Source organism: Narcine bancroftii, chromosome 8 (assembly GCF_036971445.1).
Source record: "Narcine bancroftii isolate sNarBan1 chromosome 8, sNarBan1.hap1, whole genome shotgun sequence".
NCBI classification, from domain to species: Eukaryota; Metazoa; Chordata; class Chondrichthyes; order Torpediniformes; family Narcinidae; genus Narcine; species Narcine bancroftii.
In genome coordinates, this window is record NC_091476.1 from 26160058 (window position 1) to 26175525 (window position 15468).

The following is a 15468-nucleotide window of genomic DNA, read 5'->3' on the forward strand; positions in this document are numbered from 1 at the left end:
GAAGAAAACTGAGGTCCTCCATCAGCCAGCTCCCCACCATGACTACCAGTCCCCCCACATCTCCATCGGGCACACAAAACTCAAAACGGTCAACCAGTTTACCTATCTCGGCTGCACCATATATATATATATACTGCAAATGGCCTCTCCTACATTACTAAGTATTTTTTGTGTACCTATCTTTTCATGAGTAGTTTTTTTTGTTTTGCTTACCATAAGTAGAAATTCTGCCTGGCCCTGCAGGAAAAAAGAATCTCAGGGTTGTATGTGATGTAATGTTTGTACTCTGACAATTAATCTGAACTTTTAACTTTGCGATGGTACCACACAGAAAGTTGTGGGGATCTGGAATGACTTGCCGGGGAAAGTGGTGGAGGCTGAAACGTGGGTGACATTTAACAGACTCTTAGACAGACACATGTCTGTCACTTGTCAGCCACAAACGAGCCTGCAGCTGACGTGGACTTTTTACCCCCTCCATAAATCTTCGTCCGCGAAGCCAAGCCAAAGAAAGACAAAGAAAAGACAGACACATGGATGAAATAAAAATAGATGGGTATGAGGTAGGGAGGGTTTAGTACTTTTTTAGTAAGGAATATATGGGTCGGCACAACTTCGAGGTCCAAAGGGCATGTACTGTGCTATATCGAGGGCCAAAGGGCATGTACTGTGCTATATCGAGGGCCAAAGGGCATGTACTGTGCTATATATGGTTCTATGTTCTATGCCTCTCTTCACTCACTGATCATATAACTGTTTCCAGCTTATCCTCATGGCCAGTCTGGTTTTACCCCATCAAAGTCGCTTGTCACCCTTCTCACACTTAACAAACTACTTTCAGCTCCTCCACAGTTCCGATGATTTTGACATGAAATGTTGGTGTTTCTTTGGTTAGGTGTTGGTCAGGGCAACCTTGAGGAGGACTTCATGGAATGCATCGTGATATTTTTCTTAAACAGCTGTAATGGAGGATTTAAACCATGCTTTTGCTTATGCAAGGCTGAGTATCAGTAACCTACTTTGAGAACAATGTTAGAATCAGCAGGCATCAGCTAAATTCCACCAAGGGGCCCAGAGATGCAGTTATCTGACAAAAAGACATCTGGTACCAAGAACGTTTAATCTTCCTGCCGGTTGCTGAAGTTTGAGATTGATGGGATTGTTGGTTGCAGACTGTCAGATGAGACCTTGAAGCTAAGTAAACCATTGTATTCAAAGTGATAAGCTAGAAAGTTGTGGTATTTGATAGAAGCCTAGGCGTGCTCGGTTATCTTTTTTTGCACAGGGAATAGGTGCTTGGGTAAGCAATTTTTGGGTAATATAAGCTGTGGTCCCGCTGCTGAAGTTTCAGACTCTCTGAGGGATGGCAACATCTCTCAGCAAGAAGAATTTCTAGAGTCCAACCAACGTCCCGGTCGGGGGAGGTGGAGTGTGCGGTCGTTGCCTCGCTTCGGCAGTTGGGACCAGTCCAGGCGTTGATAAGTATAATTGGGAAGGGCTTGCATATTGTAGTTTGAAATCAGCTTAAAATTTTGTAATAAAGATTTGTATAAATTGAAGTGCTCTCGGCTGGTGTCTCTGTTTTCTTTCGGTAGCTCAAACACTGTGACCAATCTAAAACGAACAAAGTGAGAGGTACAAGTTTACCCAGGACAACACCATGCGACTGAACCTGCAAGGGAACATGCTAACTTGGACCTGGTCCTGCGCAATGAGATAGGTAAAATTAGCGATCTTGTAGACAGTGATCACAGTATGATTGAGTCCACATACAAATGAAGGGTTCAATAGTTTGGTGTAAAACCCATGATTTATACCTAAATAAGGGAAATTACAAGTAGTTGATGGGAGTTGGCCAGTGAATATTGGGAGCACAGAATGTATGATGGGATGGTTGAACAACAGTGGAAAACATTTAGAGATTTTTCACAGTATGAAAATTAAAGGATATGGGGAAAAGGCAGGTAGCTGAAGATGACCATATCATCAGATCAGCCATAATCTTATTAAGTGGCAGAGGAGGCTTGACAGGCCAATTAGCTTTCTGCTTCTATTTCTTATGTTCCTCTATTGTAGTGGCTCTCAACCTTTGATGCATGCCATCACCAGATGCTCAAAGCATTTCATAATGGTGGAGGTCTGTGCCACAGGATGTTTATTGAATCAGATAAGAGGTCATTTAGTTTTTAACTTCCATACTAGTAAAAACAAAGCACAAATAACCTCATCTATCTTCCAGAATTGGGTCTGTAGCTTGCAGGTTGATTCTTCATCTACACATCCAAGTATGTTTCACATGTAATGAGGATTTCTACATCTACCATTCTTTCAGGCAATAAATTCAGTCATTGAGGCCTGTTATTGTCACTGTCCCCATTTCTCCTTTCCTCTAGCTTGGTCTGTCTCTCTTTCCTTTCTTTCCCCCATCTCCCTTCCTCCAGCTCTGCATTCAGAGAGTGACACTTTTCCCAATCAAATCAATTATTTGTCTGTTGGTTTGTGCTCTTTCCTCCCTCAGTCTTTGAACTTTGGCGCCTGGCTGCTTTTACTCATACCTTGAAGAAGGGCTCAGACCCAAAACAGCTTTACCTATGCAAGCTGCCAGACCCGCTGAGTTCCTCCAGCATTTCTGTTTTTACTACAATCACAGCGTCTGCAGACGTTGGCTGTTTCTCTTTTTATCTCGTAGCTGAGTCCAGTTGTCGAGCACTCAGTTCGAAAACACTGCATAGCCTAAAATAGTTATTTTCCTCGCATGCATCAAATGCTGCTCCTTTTCAATTGCCCCTGATTTTTTTTTCAATCAGTTTCGATACATAACACCCCTTGAATCCATGTTATTTCACAAACGTGTCCTGGAGCATCACTTCATCAGTGAACGCAAAGACACGGCACGGAGACTGCTCGGACATGAAGTTTAAGCCAATCCCAATTGGCTACTGTTTCGTGTGTCACCACCAGCCCATGATCATTCGATGCTGTGATTGGATTATGGACCAATCACCAGAGTTACAATCACACTAGTGTACACCAATCAAAAGGGAGAAATGTAGCCTTTGGACCAATGGCTACATTCTGTTTTGTTTGGACCGCCTCCGCCCGGGTCCAGTGCTTTGGGGATGAAATACATTGTGCTTTGCTACAGGGGTGATGGCTACACGTTTGCGGGTGAGTATATAATTGAGTCCGGGCACAGTGGCCGAAGATTGTAGAAAGAAACAAATAGGAGAGCAGAGAATAGGGGAACCTGGCAGATGTGCTGAGTTTTAATATCCTTGATGATGATCACCTGTTTGTCTGAAAAAAATATATGCGATTTATTTTCTATTTTGTTTTATTAGCAGAATAAGACATGTACTGTGATCGGGGGCTCGGGTTTTTTGGGCCAACGTCTGGTGGCGAAACTTTTGGAGAAAGGATACATTGTTAATGTTTTGGATATTCAAAAACCACCGGCAAGTGAAGGAGTTCAGTATTTCAGTGCTGATCTATGTTGCAAAGAGGTGAGTGGAAATTAAGTTTTGAGATGTAATACTCAATTGAGTATGCGTTTTTTCTTAATTGCCAAAACAAAAGCTGCATTAAACTAAAACACTAGCAATTAATAACTCTGGAAATAGGAGAAGAATAGTCTGTGTATTAGGTCCTGAATCGGAGGGAAGAATGATTTCGGTCTGCTAAACAGGATCTTGTAAAAATGGCTTGGGAAGTTTAATTTTTCCAAAAATAGACTTTATTCACAATAAATTATTTACAAAATTGTCCTAAGACTATATTCTTTGGTCATGTCCATATATTTCTTCATTTATACATAGTTACATGCCTCCCTATTTACACCATTCCCATCACTGTGGACTTTAGCATTACTCCCCACTCTGTTGTTTGAGGGGCTTCCCCTATTGCTCCTTTTCCACTGGTATCCCAGTTAATTGGCTCTGCAGTGTCCCGGGATAGGAAGCCGTTTGTGTTGTTTCCATTGGGCTACCTTTAACCAGGACACTGGCTGCTTTTCCACTGAACACAACTCATCCTCTAGGATCAGAGAGTCTACCTTTGAATGGAATGGATGGAAGGTGTCCTTTTTCCATTGGTTTAATCAATGTGCTGGTGTCAGCTGATGGCAAGGATATGAGTAGGGTTAGAGGTTGTAAATCCAAGGCGTGATTTAACGTCATTTGACGCTGATGCCTTTTTTTTTCCATTTCCACTGGACCGTTAACCAGTTAATTTCTGAGACAAGGTGTCAGTGGAAAGGGCTTCTGTCTCAGCCTGGTGATGGAATGACTCTTGATTGTGTTCTTTCACCAAAGTGCTCTCGTATTGATTGCACCAAGCCTCAGTGTGTCTCTCAGCATGTACTCCTGCAGCTGGGAATGTGTCAGTTGAATCTATTCCCTCTCCAACATTTCTGTGTGCTAAAAGTCAACATGTTTCAGGCATAAAGGGCCTTCACTGAGTTGATAGTTTTCCAGCAGTTCTGGATGCTTGTCTCTGCACACATCCCTGAGAACAGCCCATAAATAAAAGTACTATGTCATCCTGCTGCTGGGAATAAACTGTGGCAAGGACCCTTGCATCCCTCTCTAGACACGCTTAGCAAATCTGCATTCTGCAAAGAGGTAGGTGATTGTCTCTGCTCCAGTGCAATAATCTCAGGGTCAAAGCAGAGGACTGAGACCTCCCCTACCATCCATACTACTGCAGGATGTAAAATTCATGTCCTCAGGGCAAAGCTGATTTATCAGAAACAGGTGAAACAAATCTAAGTTGTTTGCTGCATCCAGAACTGGCTAACAACACAGTGGACACTACAATCTGACCAGAGGGTTTCACTGTTCCTAGACTAGATTGGAACTCAACTTCTGGCAAAGAGGGGGTGGTTTGTGCTTTTTAGTTAATACTGGCTGGTGCATGGATGTTGGGGGTCTTGTCAACCTCCTGCACTACCTTGGAACAAATCTTGATTAAATGTAAACATTTTTATCTACCTTGTAGAGTAAACCTCACCAGAGTTTGTATCCCTTCTGATGCCGAATACAAACAGAAACTTGCACAGGCATGATGTAGACAGTAAACAAGAGACGGCCCACCCAAATGCACTACAAGTTATAGTCGGTGACTTCAACTTTGCCTTTTTCAAGAAAAATCTGTGCAATTAACAGCAGCATGTAACCTGCTACACCAGAAGTCCTCGCTGCGCCGGAGGTCCTCGCTGCGCCGGAGGTCCTCGCTGCGCCGGAGGTCCTCGCTGCGCCGGAGGTCCTCGCTGCGCCGGAGGTCCTCGCTGCGCCGGAGGTCCTCGCTGCGCCGGAGGTCCTCGCTGCGCCGGAGGTCCTCGCTGCGCCGGAGGTCCTCGCTGCGCCGGAGGTCCTCGCTGCGCCGGAGGTCCTCGCTGCGCCGGAGGTCCTCGCTGCGCCGGAGGTCCTCGCTGCGCCGGAGGTCCTCGCTGCGCCGGAGGTCCTCGCTGCGCCGGAGGTCCTCGCTGCGCCGGAGGTCCTCGCTGCGCCGGAGGTCCTCGCTGCGCCGGAGGTCCTCGCTGCGCCGGAGGTCCTCGCTGCGCCGGAGGTCCTCGCTGCGCCGGAGGTCCTCGCTGCGCCGGAGGTCCTCGCTGCGCCGGAGGTCCTCGCTGCGCCGGAGGTCCTCGCTGCGCCGGAGGTCCTCGCTGCGCCGGAGGTCCTCGCTGCGCCGGAGGTCCTCGCTGCGCCGGAGGTCCTCGCTGCGCCGGAGGTCCTCGCTGCGCCGGAGGTCCTCGCTGCGCCGGAGGTCCTCGCTGCGCCGGAGGTCCTCGCTGCGCCGGAGGTCCTCGCTGCGCCGGAGGTCCTCGCTGCGCCGGAGGTCCTCGCTGCGCCGGAGGTCCTCGCTGCGCCGGAGGTCCTCGCTGCGCCGGAGGTCCTCGCTGCGCCGGAGGTCCTCGCTGCGCCGGAGGTCCTCGCTGCGCCGGAGGTCCTCGCTGCGCCGGAGGTCCTCGCTGCGCCGGAGGTCCTCGCTGCGCCGGAGGTCCTCGCTGCGCCGGAGGTCCTCGCTGCGCCGGAGGTCCTCGCTGCGCCGGAGGTCCTCGCTGCGCCGGAGGTCCTCGCTGCGCCGGAGGTCCTCGCTGCGCCGGAGGTCCTCGCTGGCCTACTATTCTTTCCTGAGACTGCATTTTGGCAAATTGGATCACCTGGATCTGCTCCTTCTGTATGCATACAGACAGAGCTTAAAAAGAGAGACTGCAGTAATCAGAACAGTGTGAGATGAAGAATGGTTACGGGACTGCCTAGAGTCAGTGGATTGGGTGGAGTTCAAACACTCAGCAGAAGATCTGAATAATTACACCAGTGCATTTGCACACTTCATCAAAACAACTGTTGACGAGTGTGTCCCCACCAAATTGTTCGGGGTTTCCCCTCTCCAGAAGCCCTGGATAAACGAGATCGGAAACCTGCTGAGAGCCAGGTCACAGGCATAAATTTTTGGGACAAAGACACTTTTTTTTCTGTCAGTCATATCTTCTATGGATAGTAGTCATTAATATATCTACATCTGCTTCCTGAAGAGTATTTCTGATCTGTCAGACATACGTTTGGAGATTTTCTTCATTATTATGATGAGAATTCTTCCGTCATCAGCAGTGGAGTCTTCCTTGGAAGACCAGTCCCTTTGCGATGACTGAGCTCACCAGTACACTCTTTCTTTGTAATGATGTTCCAAACAGTTGATTTTGGTAATCCTTGAGTATGGGCAATGTTTCTTTATGAATTTCAGCCTCATAATGGCTTCTTTGACTTTCATTGGCACAACTCTGGTCTTCGTGTTGGAAAATGGCAACTACAGACTCCAAATGTGATCAAAAACTGAAAAATCATCCCATCTCTCTTATACCTGCACCAATGAAGCAATTAAACATGTTAGAGTACTCAAAAACACCTGTGAAGTGGAATTTCCCTAACATTATGGTTCCCTGAAATGAAGGGAATAGGGATAAAAAGTGCTGTAATTTCTGCATGGTCAAACCAAAATGTACACATATATCCTTGAATAAAATCTGGAATATGCTCTTCAATTACATGTAAATTGTTTGATTGCAAATATAAATCTGTGAAGCAAGGGAAAATAATGGAAAAAAAAGAGTCTCTTTGTCCCAAACATCATGGAGGGCACTGTACCTGTCTAAATGTCTTTTGAACATTTGCAGTTGTCCTTGCTTCTAACACTTCCTCTGGCAATTTATTGCACGTACTTAGCACCCTCTGTATGAAGAGGACACCACATGGGACGCTAAAATCTGTGCCTCATCCATCGCTCTTCATCTCAGCGCTCCACTCATTTTTGTTTTTAAAATGGCAGCCCTGCTGAAGCTGCTGTAATTGCAGCGAAGAACACACAGGATGCAGTTTAAATTCTCCTGCTCTGGGGAGGGGCAAAATTTGTGACCTTTACCCATATCTATGCACCTCATGATTTTATAAACCTCTATAACCCCTCCCCCCCTCCTTTATTTATCGCCTACATTCTGGGAAGAAAATTTAAGTTTAACAGTCTCAAATCTTTTCTGCACCATTTCCAGATTAATGTTATCTTTCCTATAGCTTGATGACCAAAATAGCACACAATACTCCCAAGTGCGAGCTCACCAACAACTTGTACAGTTGTAACATGACATCCCTGTACCTGTGTGCAAAGCTCTGTCAAATGGAGACCAGTGTGCCATATGCACAATTCTGTAAGAATAATTCCTGTCTACTTATGTCGTCACTTTCATGGAACTATGCTCCCGCATCCCCAAATCTCTTTGTTCTATAATGCACCCCAGAGCCCTATCATTCACCTTGCATGTCATGCCCTGTCTTAACCTACCAAAATGCTACATATCATACTTGTTGACTGAATTAAATTTCATCTACTTTCTTTACCATTTCATCTAGATCAGTATTTTTCAAACTTTTTCTTTCCATTCACATATCACCTTAAGTATTCCCTATACCATAGGGCTCTGTGATTAGTAAGGGATTACTTAAGGAGGTATGTGAGTAGAAAGAAAAAGTTTGAAAACCATTGTTTTAATCATACCTAATTGACTTGTTATGTGCACGGTTTCATAACTCCAAAGGAAATGGGCCAATGACAAATTTTCTCAAGCAAAATATTTCAATAATAATTGGGTCTAGAGCAGTGCTTCTCAACCTTTTTTTCCCCACTCACAAACTACCTTAAGTAACCCCTTACTAATCACAGAGCACCTACGGCATAGGGGTTACTTAAGGTGGTATGTGAGTGGAAAGAAAAAGTTTGAAAACCATGATCTAGATCACGTTGTAATCTTCAATAACCTTCACTGTGCATTATACGTCAATTTTGGCATCATCTGCTAAACATGATAACCACATTGCCATTCAAGTTGCTAATACTGATGACAAACAACAGTGGATGCAGCCCTGATCCCTGCAGCACACCACTGGTTGTAGGTTTCAAATCCAAGTAACAACTCCACTAACATCTTCAAACTCCCACTATCATGTCAATTCTGTATACAATTGGCTAGCTTGCTCTAGATCCCATGCAGTCTGATGCCAGAGCAGCCTTCCATGTGTGTCTTTGTTGAAAGCCTTGCCAAACTCTATGAACTCTATCTTCTTTGTACCTCCTTTTTTTTAAAAAACTCAATCAATTTCGTGAGACTTAATTTCTCATGCACAAAGCCACAGTGACTACTGGTATCCTTAATCAGTCTTTGCCTCTACAAATGCAAGGAGATTGTCTCCCAGTAACTTACCCATGACTAAATGAATGCGCAACATTAGTCATCCTCTAGTCTCCTGGCACCTCACTCACCCTTAACAATAATGCAAATATCTCTGCCAGGGCTTCCACAGCTTCTTCCCTGACTTCTGGAGAAAGGAGGATGGGATGTATACTTGGCTGCTATGGGAGGCAAATGAGGCTTTGACAGCAATTTTTCAATGACAGTATAACTCCTATTATCCAAAATTAGGTTATCTGAAATCCTCATTTATCCAACTTTTTTTGGAGCCGAACTGACCTCACAGGTTGAAAAAAAAATCCACCCGACATGAAATTAGAATAGCGATTGTGCTCATTTCAGGTAATTCCCTCCTCTTTTTCTTTCTATTTTTTTCTTTACATTCTCCTATTGACTTTTCTCTCCAACACTCCCTCTCAAACTGTGTACCATTGTCTCCCAGCCACAATCAGTCAGAAGAAACCCTTTTCCCAGCATCATCAAGGAGAGCGGCCTCTTGGGCAGGATCAGGACGTTTGGCTCAGTGGTTTTCCCTTCCACCCCCTCCTATCCTTTTTTGTCCCTCCCTCCTTGGCACACAGGATGCCAACGCTGATTCCGAATCTTCTCCTCTGCCTACTTCCCCAGTGTACTTGTGTCATAGGCCTAGGGGAGGATTTGAAATGGGGAGCTTTGGTGACCAGGGAGACAGGAGCCCACTGACTTGCCAGTGAGTGTTCCACCGGCTTGGGAAGCCTCCCCGGAGATCAGCGGCAGTAGTGTGTTCATGTTGGGGATCGGCAATGGCGGTTGAGTGATCATTGTGATCAGCAGCCGCACTGGATTTGTTTCGGGGATCGGCGGCGGCCAGCATTTTTTTTTATGGCGAGAATTAAATATTATTTTAATGCTTAAGAAATGCTCCCTTATCCTTTGTTCTTAAAACATTGATACAAATAATTTGTATCAAGCTACTGGGCTGTTTTTTTTTTAAAAATATGACAATTTCTCCGAATAAACCATTTATCTGACGTTGGCCCAGTCCCAACCATTTTGGATAATCTGAGTTGTACTATATTTGGGCAAATAAAATGTGCTAGATGACTGGCGTAACAAACAAATAAATTATGGTCCTTTAGGATATACTGCCAGCGTTCAAGGATGTGAAGATTGTATTTCACTGTGCTTCTCCACCACCTTCCAGTGACAACAGAGAACTCTTCTACAAAGTCAATTACACAGGGACCAAAACCATAATTGAAGCATGTAAAGAATCTGGTGTTGAGGTAAGAAACCGTTCACTTCAGTTTAAGTAGCTGTGACTTAAGGGTTTAAAAAAAGAAGAAAAAAAATTTAAAAAAGTAGCTGTTTGACTTCAACACCCCTTTCATTATCTTTAATCTTTCATGACTTAATAATGCTCTATTCTCACCACAGAAATTGGTGCTAACTAGTAGTGCGAGTGTTGTATTTGAAGGAACAAACCTGAAGAATGGCTCTGAAGACCTACCATATGCTAAAAAACCCATTGACTACTATTCACAAACCAAGATCTTACAAGAAATGGTAAGTTTAATCTTTGAATCACAACTTCAAAAGTAATGATTATCATTTATTTCTATAGTTATTGCGAACAGATTCACTTTATTCTTTTTGAGTAAAACATTTCAGATTTGTAGTAAAGATGAAACTAGTTGTTTCATGAAAATTATTGTCTTCATGCAGATGGGTCCTTTTTTCTCCCATTCTATGTAGTGCATCAATGTGCCTCCAACCCAATTCTGGGAGTTCATCCCTTTGTTCTAATGGGATATGTTTCTCCCATTCTCTTCTTAGTCTTGCAGAGATTGCCAATTTGTCCTACTTTATCATTACAGTATTGGCCTAATGACGATCTAGTTGAAAAAGTAAGACATTTTATCTTCTGTACATACAGACACTCTTTTGATGATTGTGAAAATCCAATGTTCCATCCAGTTCATCTAATAATTATTTTCTGAAAATTAATTGTAATCCTAATTTCCACATGCAGGTCATCTTATTTAAACACTGCTCCCATATGCTAATTTCAATGTTTGTTTGTTCTACTAATTTAAAAAGATAAAACATTTACAGATGCTCCTCAACTGACGATGGGATTACGTTCCGACAAACACATTGTCAGTGGAAAAATTGTTCAGCGGTAATTACCACATCGCAGGCCATTAACCTTTCAGACCATTATAACCCACCTCACACCATCATCAGCCAAGGAGCATCTGTATATGCTGCCCACCCCAATTTGAAATCTCTTTCTCCATGTTTTAAACGTTAAATTGTGCAATGTTGATGTATTTAATCTACCAGTGATGTGACTAGGATTAAAAAGAAATATCAATGAACAGCTACTTTCAATGTAAATTTCTTGCCTTATTCTTTGCACAGTTTCCCTAATTTTGAGCTGTGCTGTTTTAGCTATTGCAATCGAACTGAAAATAGTGTGAATATTTACTACAACACTGTTAGAGATCAGTTTAGATACCTACAAATGTTTGATATAAATATTCCCTGGATTGAAAGAAGTTTCAAGTGATACAGGACTTAAACTTTTTAAGTAATTTTGACCTACATTTTTTTCATACCAAAATGTTGGTTATGTATCTATCTTTGGTATATAAAGTACACTTTTACAATAAATTACTGTACTTTTTTTAAATGTAGTTGTATGTCCTTTGACCATTATGGTATTCTTGACAATCCAGTAATTGAAAACTATTCTAGGTGATTTGGCAATTGTATTAGTTGAACACGAACATTGGATAACGCAGATTTTGCTTCCTGAACCCCTTTGGATGTATTTTATGGATTTTGGGCTGTTGATATTGAAAATCACTTTAAAAATATGCCATTTTTAGATACAACCTGTTTTTGTGATTTACTGTCATGCTTTTAACATGCTTCAAGCATACAAAACCACGAAGTGCAATATCATTGAAAATTTATTTTCTGCATTTGCACCTGGACTTCTTCCCTGTTGATCTTGGTGCAGCCAGTTAGGAACTTGGTGCAAGTTTTGCGACCATGGAAAATTGGTATCAGGGCAACTGGAATCCATCAATGCTGGCCAGCTATTGTTTTGAAACTGACAAGAGAGGCATCAAATGCTGAGCACAAACGAAAATAAATGGCAAAATATTTTTAGTCAGTTGCAATATGTTCGTATCATTATGTGATGAAACATGCTAAATTCAATAAAACGTAATTTAATGTTTCTTCAACTTCCTATGTTATGCAGCAAATCTGTATTTATCTTTGTATTTTGCTTGAAGTTATCTAAATAATCCCCATTTTTCTTTTCAGAAAGTAAACTTTTGTGGGGAAAAAAATGTCCAGTGTAATTTAAGTAGCTATGGAGAAGGAGCTGAGAGCTTTTGCCCATTGCAAAAATGGAAATGAAAATTTTTTAGAATCAGAATTTATTATCATGAACAAGTCATGAAATGTGGTGTTTTGTGGCAGCGTCATAGAGCAAACTTGCTGCACATATTCAGAATTGATCATTTGTCCATTATTCCACAGGAAATTCTCAATGTTAATGATCCAGATCAGAACTTCATGACTATTGCAATTCGTCCTCATGGAATTTTTGGACCACAAGATCCACATTTAGTGCCCGTCCTTGTACAGGCTGCGAGGAGTGGAAAGATGAAGTTTGTGATTGGGTTGGTCATATATAGTTATAGTAATTAATTCAGCAATAAATGTTGGCTACTTTCAGGAGAAAAATGAGAAACAAGAGGATAACTTTCTCCTTGATTAGCTGCAGATAATAAGTGAGATGGGAAGATAGTGAATAACACAGCGATTTGCTTGCCAGCAAAATACTAATATCCATTGTTAAGTATATGGTTTTATTATTTTGAAAATCGTAAAATTATTAGATGTGGTTGGTGTGTTTTCACAAAAGGGAAATCCTTGTTGACAAATCTCATAGTTTGAGGATCGCAGGGTATACAATAAGTGGGAGAAGAATAAGTTAATGTAGCATTTCTGAATTTTAAAAGCTATTTGATAAGGTTTTACAAGACAAAGGATCACAGTCACCAGTTCATTTGGCAGAGTTCCCAGTATAATGAATTCCTGGGAAACACAGCAAGATGTTACATTGTCTGATGTTTAGCTGCAAGATATTTCTGGAAAATTGCTGGTGAGTATTCTTCAGGAAGTTTGGGACCTCTGTGTCTTTGCATACTTCTGCTTCTAAAGTGTTACTTGCATAGTTTCAAGGTGTAGGATTATATCCAATGGCTTCTTTCCCTCATTCAAAGAAGAAATACAGCTCCATTTGTGCTTTGTTATTGATAAAACAGTACCAATGTAGAAATTCTTTCTCAAATTGATTTCCATTTTTTTTGACCACCTGGTCAGTGCTCAAAATTTCCAAAGATTTGGAAATTCGGATGGTCCATTTATGTGTACATCACATAACTTTTGTGAAAGTGAGTTGATGAGTTTAGCGTGAGATTGGTGTTGTCTATGTTTTGTTTTATTTAAAGGTTTTCTTCACTTTTGATTTCCACTCAATCTTTGTTTAAAATGATGGTTCAGTTTTAATTATTGTTTCTAGTGCTTTGTTGGATGTGACAATGTTTGCCTATTTATGGGTTGGTAACTGTATTTATCTTTTACAGTGATGGTAAGAACTTGGTAGATTTTACCTATGTTGATAATGTTGTACATGGGCTCATCCTGGCAGCAGATAAACTTCATCCAAATTCACACATCTGTGGAAAGGTATTGATTGTTATTGAAAATCTACTTAGTTATTTCTAAAACAAACTTGCAACCTTCCAACGATTAATTCTTTTTATTTCCAACAGGCTTATCACATCACAAATGATGAACCAATTCCCTTCTGGACTTTCCTGTCTGAGCTTTTAGTTGGATTAAATTATGATCGTCCAAAGTATCACATACCTTACCTGTTGGCTTATTATTTGGCTGTCTTGCTTTCAATTTTAGTATCGCTGCTAAGGCCATTTTTGACCATTAAATCTACATTCACTCCCATGCGAGTCGCATTAGCAGGAACATTCCATTATTATAGTTGTGAAAGAGCAAAGAAGGATCTTGGATATAAACCTGTTGTCTGTCTGAGTGAAGGAATAAAGAATACAATTCAAAGTTTCACACACCTTAAAAATTCAATTATCTGATGTACTGTTGATTGTTAATTGTTGATCCAGATGGTAATGAAAGTTCAATTTTGCTATGATTTATGACGCATCTGAATATTTAATCATTCTTTGCTGCTTTCTAACCACGGAATCCAGGGAAAAAGCATCAAAATAATGAAGTGACCTCTCCCCTTCAAAATGAGGAAAATGTAGTTTAGGGGCTGCATATCTTTTGGAAAGGAGCAAAAGCAAATCTTGTATTTCCTGTGATATCCAGACAAGTAGAAGATGTTTTCTAGTGCAGTGTTTTGATGAATTCTTGAACTAGAACTGATGTGTGAAACAAATTAAATTTTGGGAAAAAAATCAACCCTGCGACTGAAAAGATATAATACTGTTTAGATTTCTGTCGTATGCATGTTTAAACTTTGGTCAGAAGTCTTCCATGGGGGAGGGTGGATATTTTATTTTTCTTGTTTGTTCTATTTTCTTATTTTCCAAAAAAAAAGGACTTTGTGGTTTATGTGCTTTTGATAAAATTTAACATCAAGTTTTAAAATAATTTGTTGGGCTCCCCAGATGACTAACCTGGATTTTACTTTGATGTATCAACAGTGTGTGCATTTATTATATTAATAAATGAGTTCTGCAGTGGGGTTTAACATGTAAATATTTTGGAATGGATCGATAAATGATAATGCACCTGTTATGAAATATTGTGCAAGCATTACCTGTTAATTAATTTTCTTTCAGCAATATTGCACAGTTTCTACATTTTGTGATTTTTATTGACTTTGTTAAATTTAAAATGTTATATTATGGATAGGGATAATTAAAATAAAAACTGATTGGAATTTGAGAAGACCAACTCATATAGGATATTAAATGTTACTTTTCCCCTTTGAACGTGTAAATACTTTTCTTATTACTTTGTCTGCTTCAAATGATAATTTAATGCACAAATACAAATCATAATTTGTAAAAAAAAAAACCTCTTATAAGACCAAGAGGGGGAAAGATTGTCCCTTCATTAGAGTTATATATATTTATGTACTTTTTTTAGTTAAAAAGTTCTTATCCTTTTTATTCCCAAATTTGGCTACCACAAATTACATGACTCAACAGCTATGGTAATGAGAAAAATAAAGACATTACTAGAACATAGTTTTTAAAAAAAAAACCCTCAGGAATTTACATCTAATAACTACATTGTAACAAACAACTGCACTTTTTGCACTGTCTCTACCGGAAACAGTCCTGAACAAGAAATGATCTCATGTTAATGTTGCAGTGACTTGACTCTTGATGGGTAAATAATTATCAGAAGGTCACATTTTTATTGAATTAGAGCAACAATACTTGTTTATTGAAACAGTAAGGGACCATAGCCTGGTCCTTACCACAAAGAATTCTTTATTATTCCAATCAATATTGTTCCATAAATTTACAAGCAGTAACAATACATCTGCCTGCCAGCTAGAGTGGAGATGTTAGGGGAATTACACATAAATTAAAGTTTGAGTGCCTGAAATAGATTTTTAATATGCAACTATCCTTCACTTTCTTTCCCCCAGAAATTGATCCTGCTTATCC

At 41.0% G+C, this 15468-nt stretch overlaps 1 protein-coding gene across 4 annotated transcripts; it reads left to right on the forward strand.

Annotated features, from left to right (window-relative positions):
• The first annotated feature begins 3088 nt into the window (after positions 1-3088).
• nsdhl (NAD(P) dependent steroid dehydrogenase-like) lies at positions 3089-14737 on the forward strand. Of its 4 annotated transcripts, none has more exons than XM_069893301.1 (8): positions 3089-3168; positions 3342-3503; positions 9859-10005; positions 10157-10285; positions 10597-10626; positions 12278-12420; positions 13390-13492; positions 13579-14737. In XM_069893301.1, the coding sequence occupies exons 1-8, from the start codon at positions 3151-3153 to the stop codon at positions 13912-13914; spliced, it is 1068 nt and encodes a 355-aa protein (XP_069749402.1). In that variant the 5' UTR covers positions 3089-3150; the 3' UTR covers positions 13915-14737. The 4 variants fall into 4 exon arrangements, with proteins under 4 accessions (XP_069749402.1, XP_069749404.1, XP_069749403.1 ...); XM_069893302.1 differs by having other exon boundaries at positions 3093-3168; positions 3345-3503; XM_069893303.1 differs by lacking the exon at positions 10597-10626.
• The last annotated feature ends 731 nt before the right edge of the window (positions 14738-15468 follow it).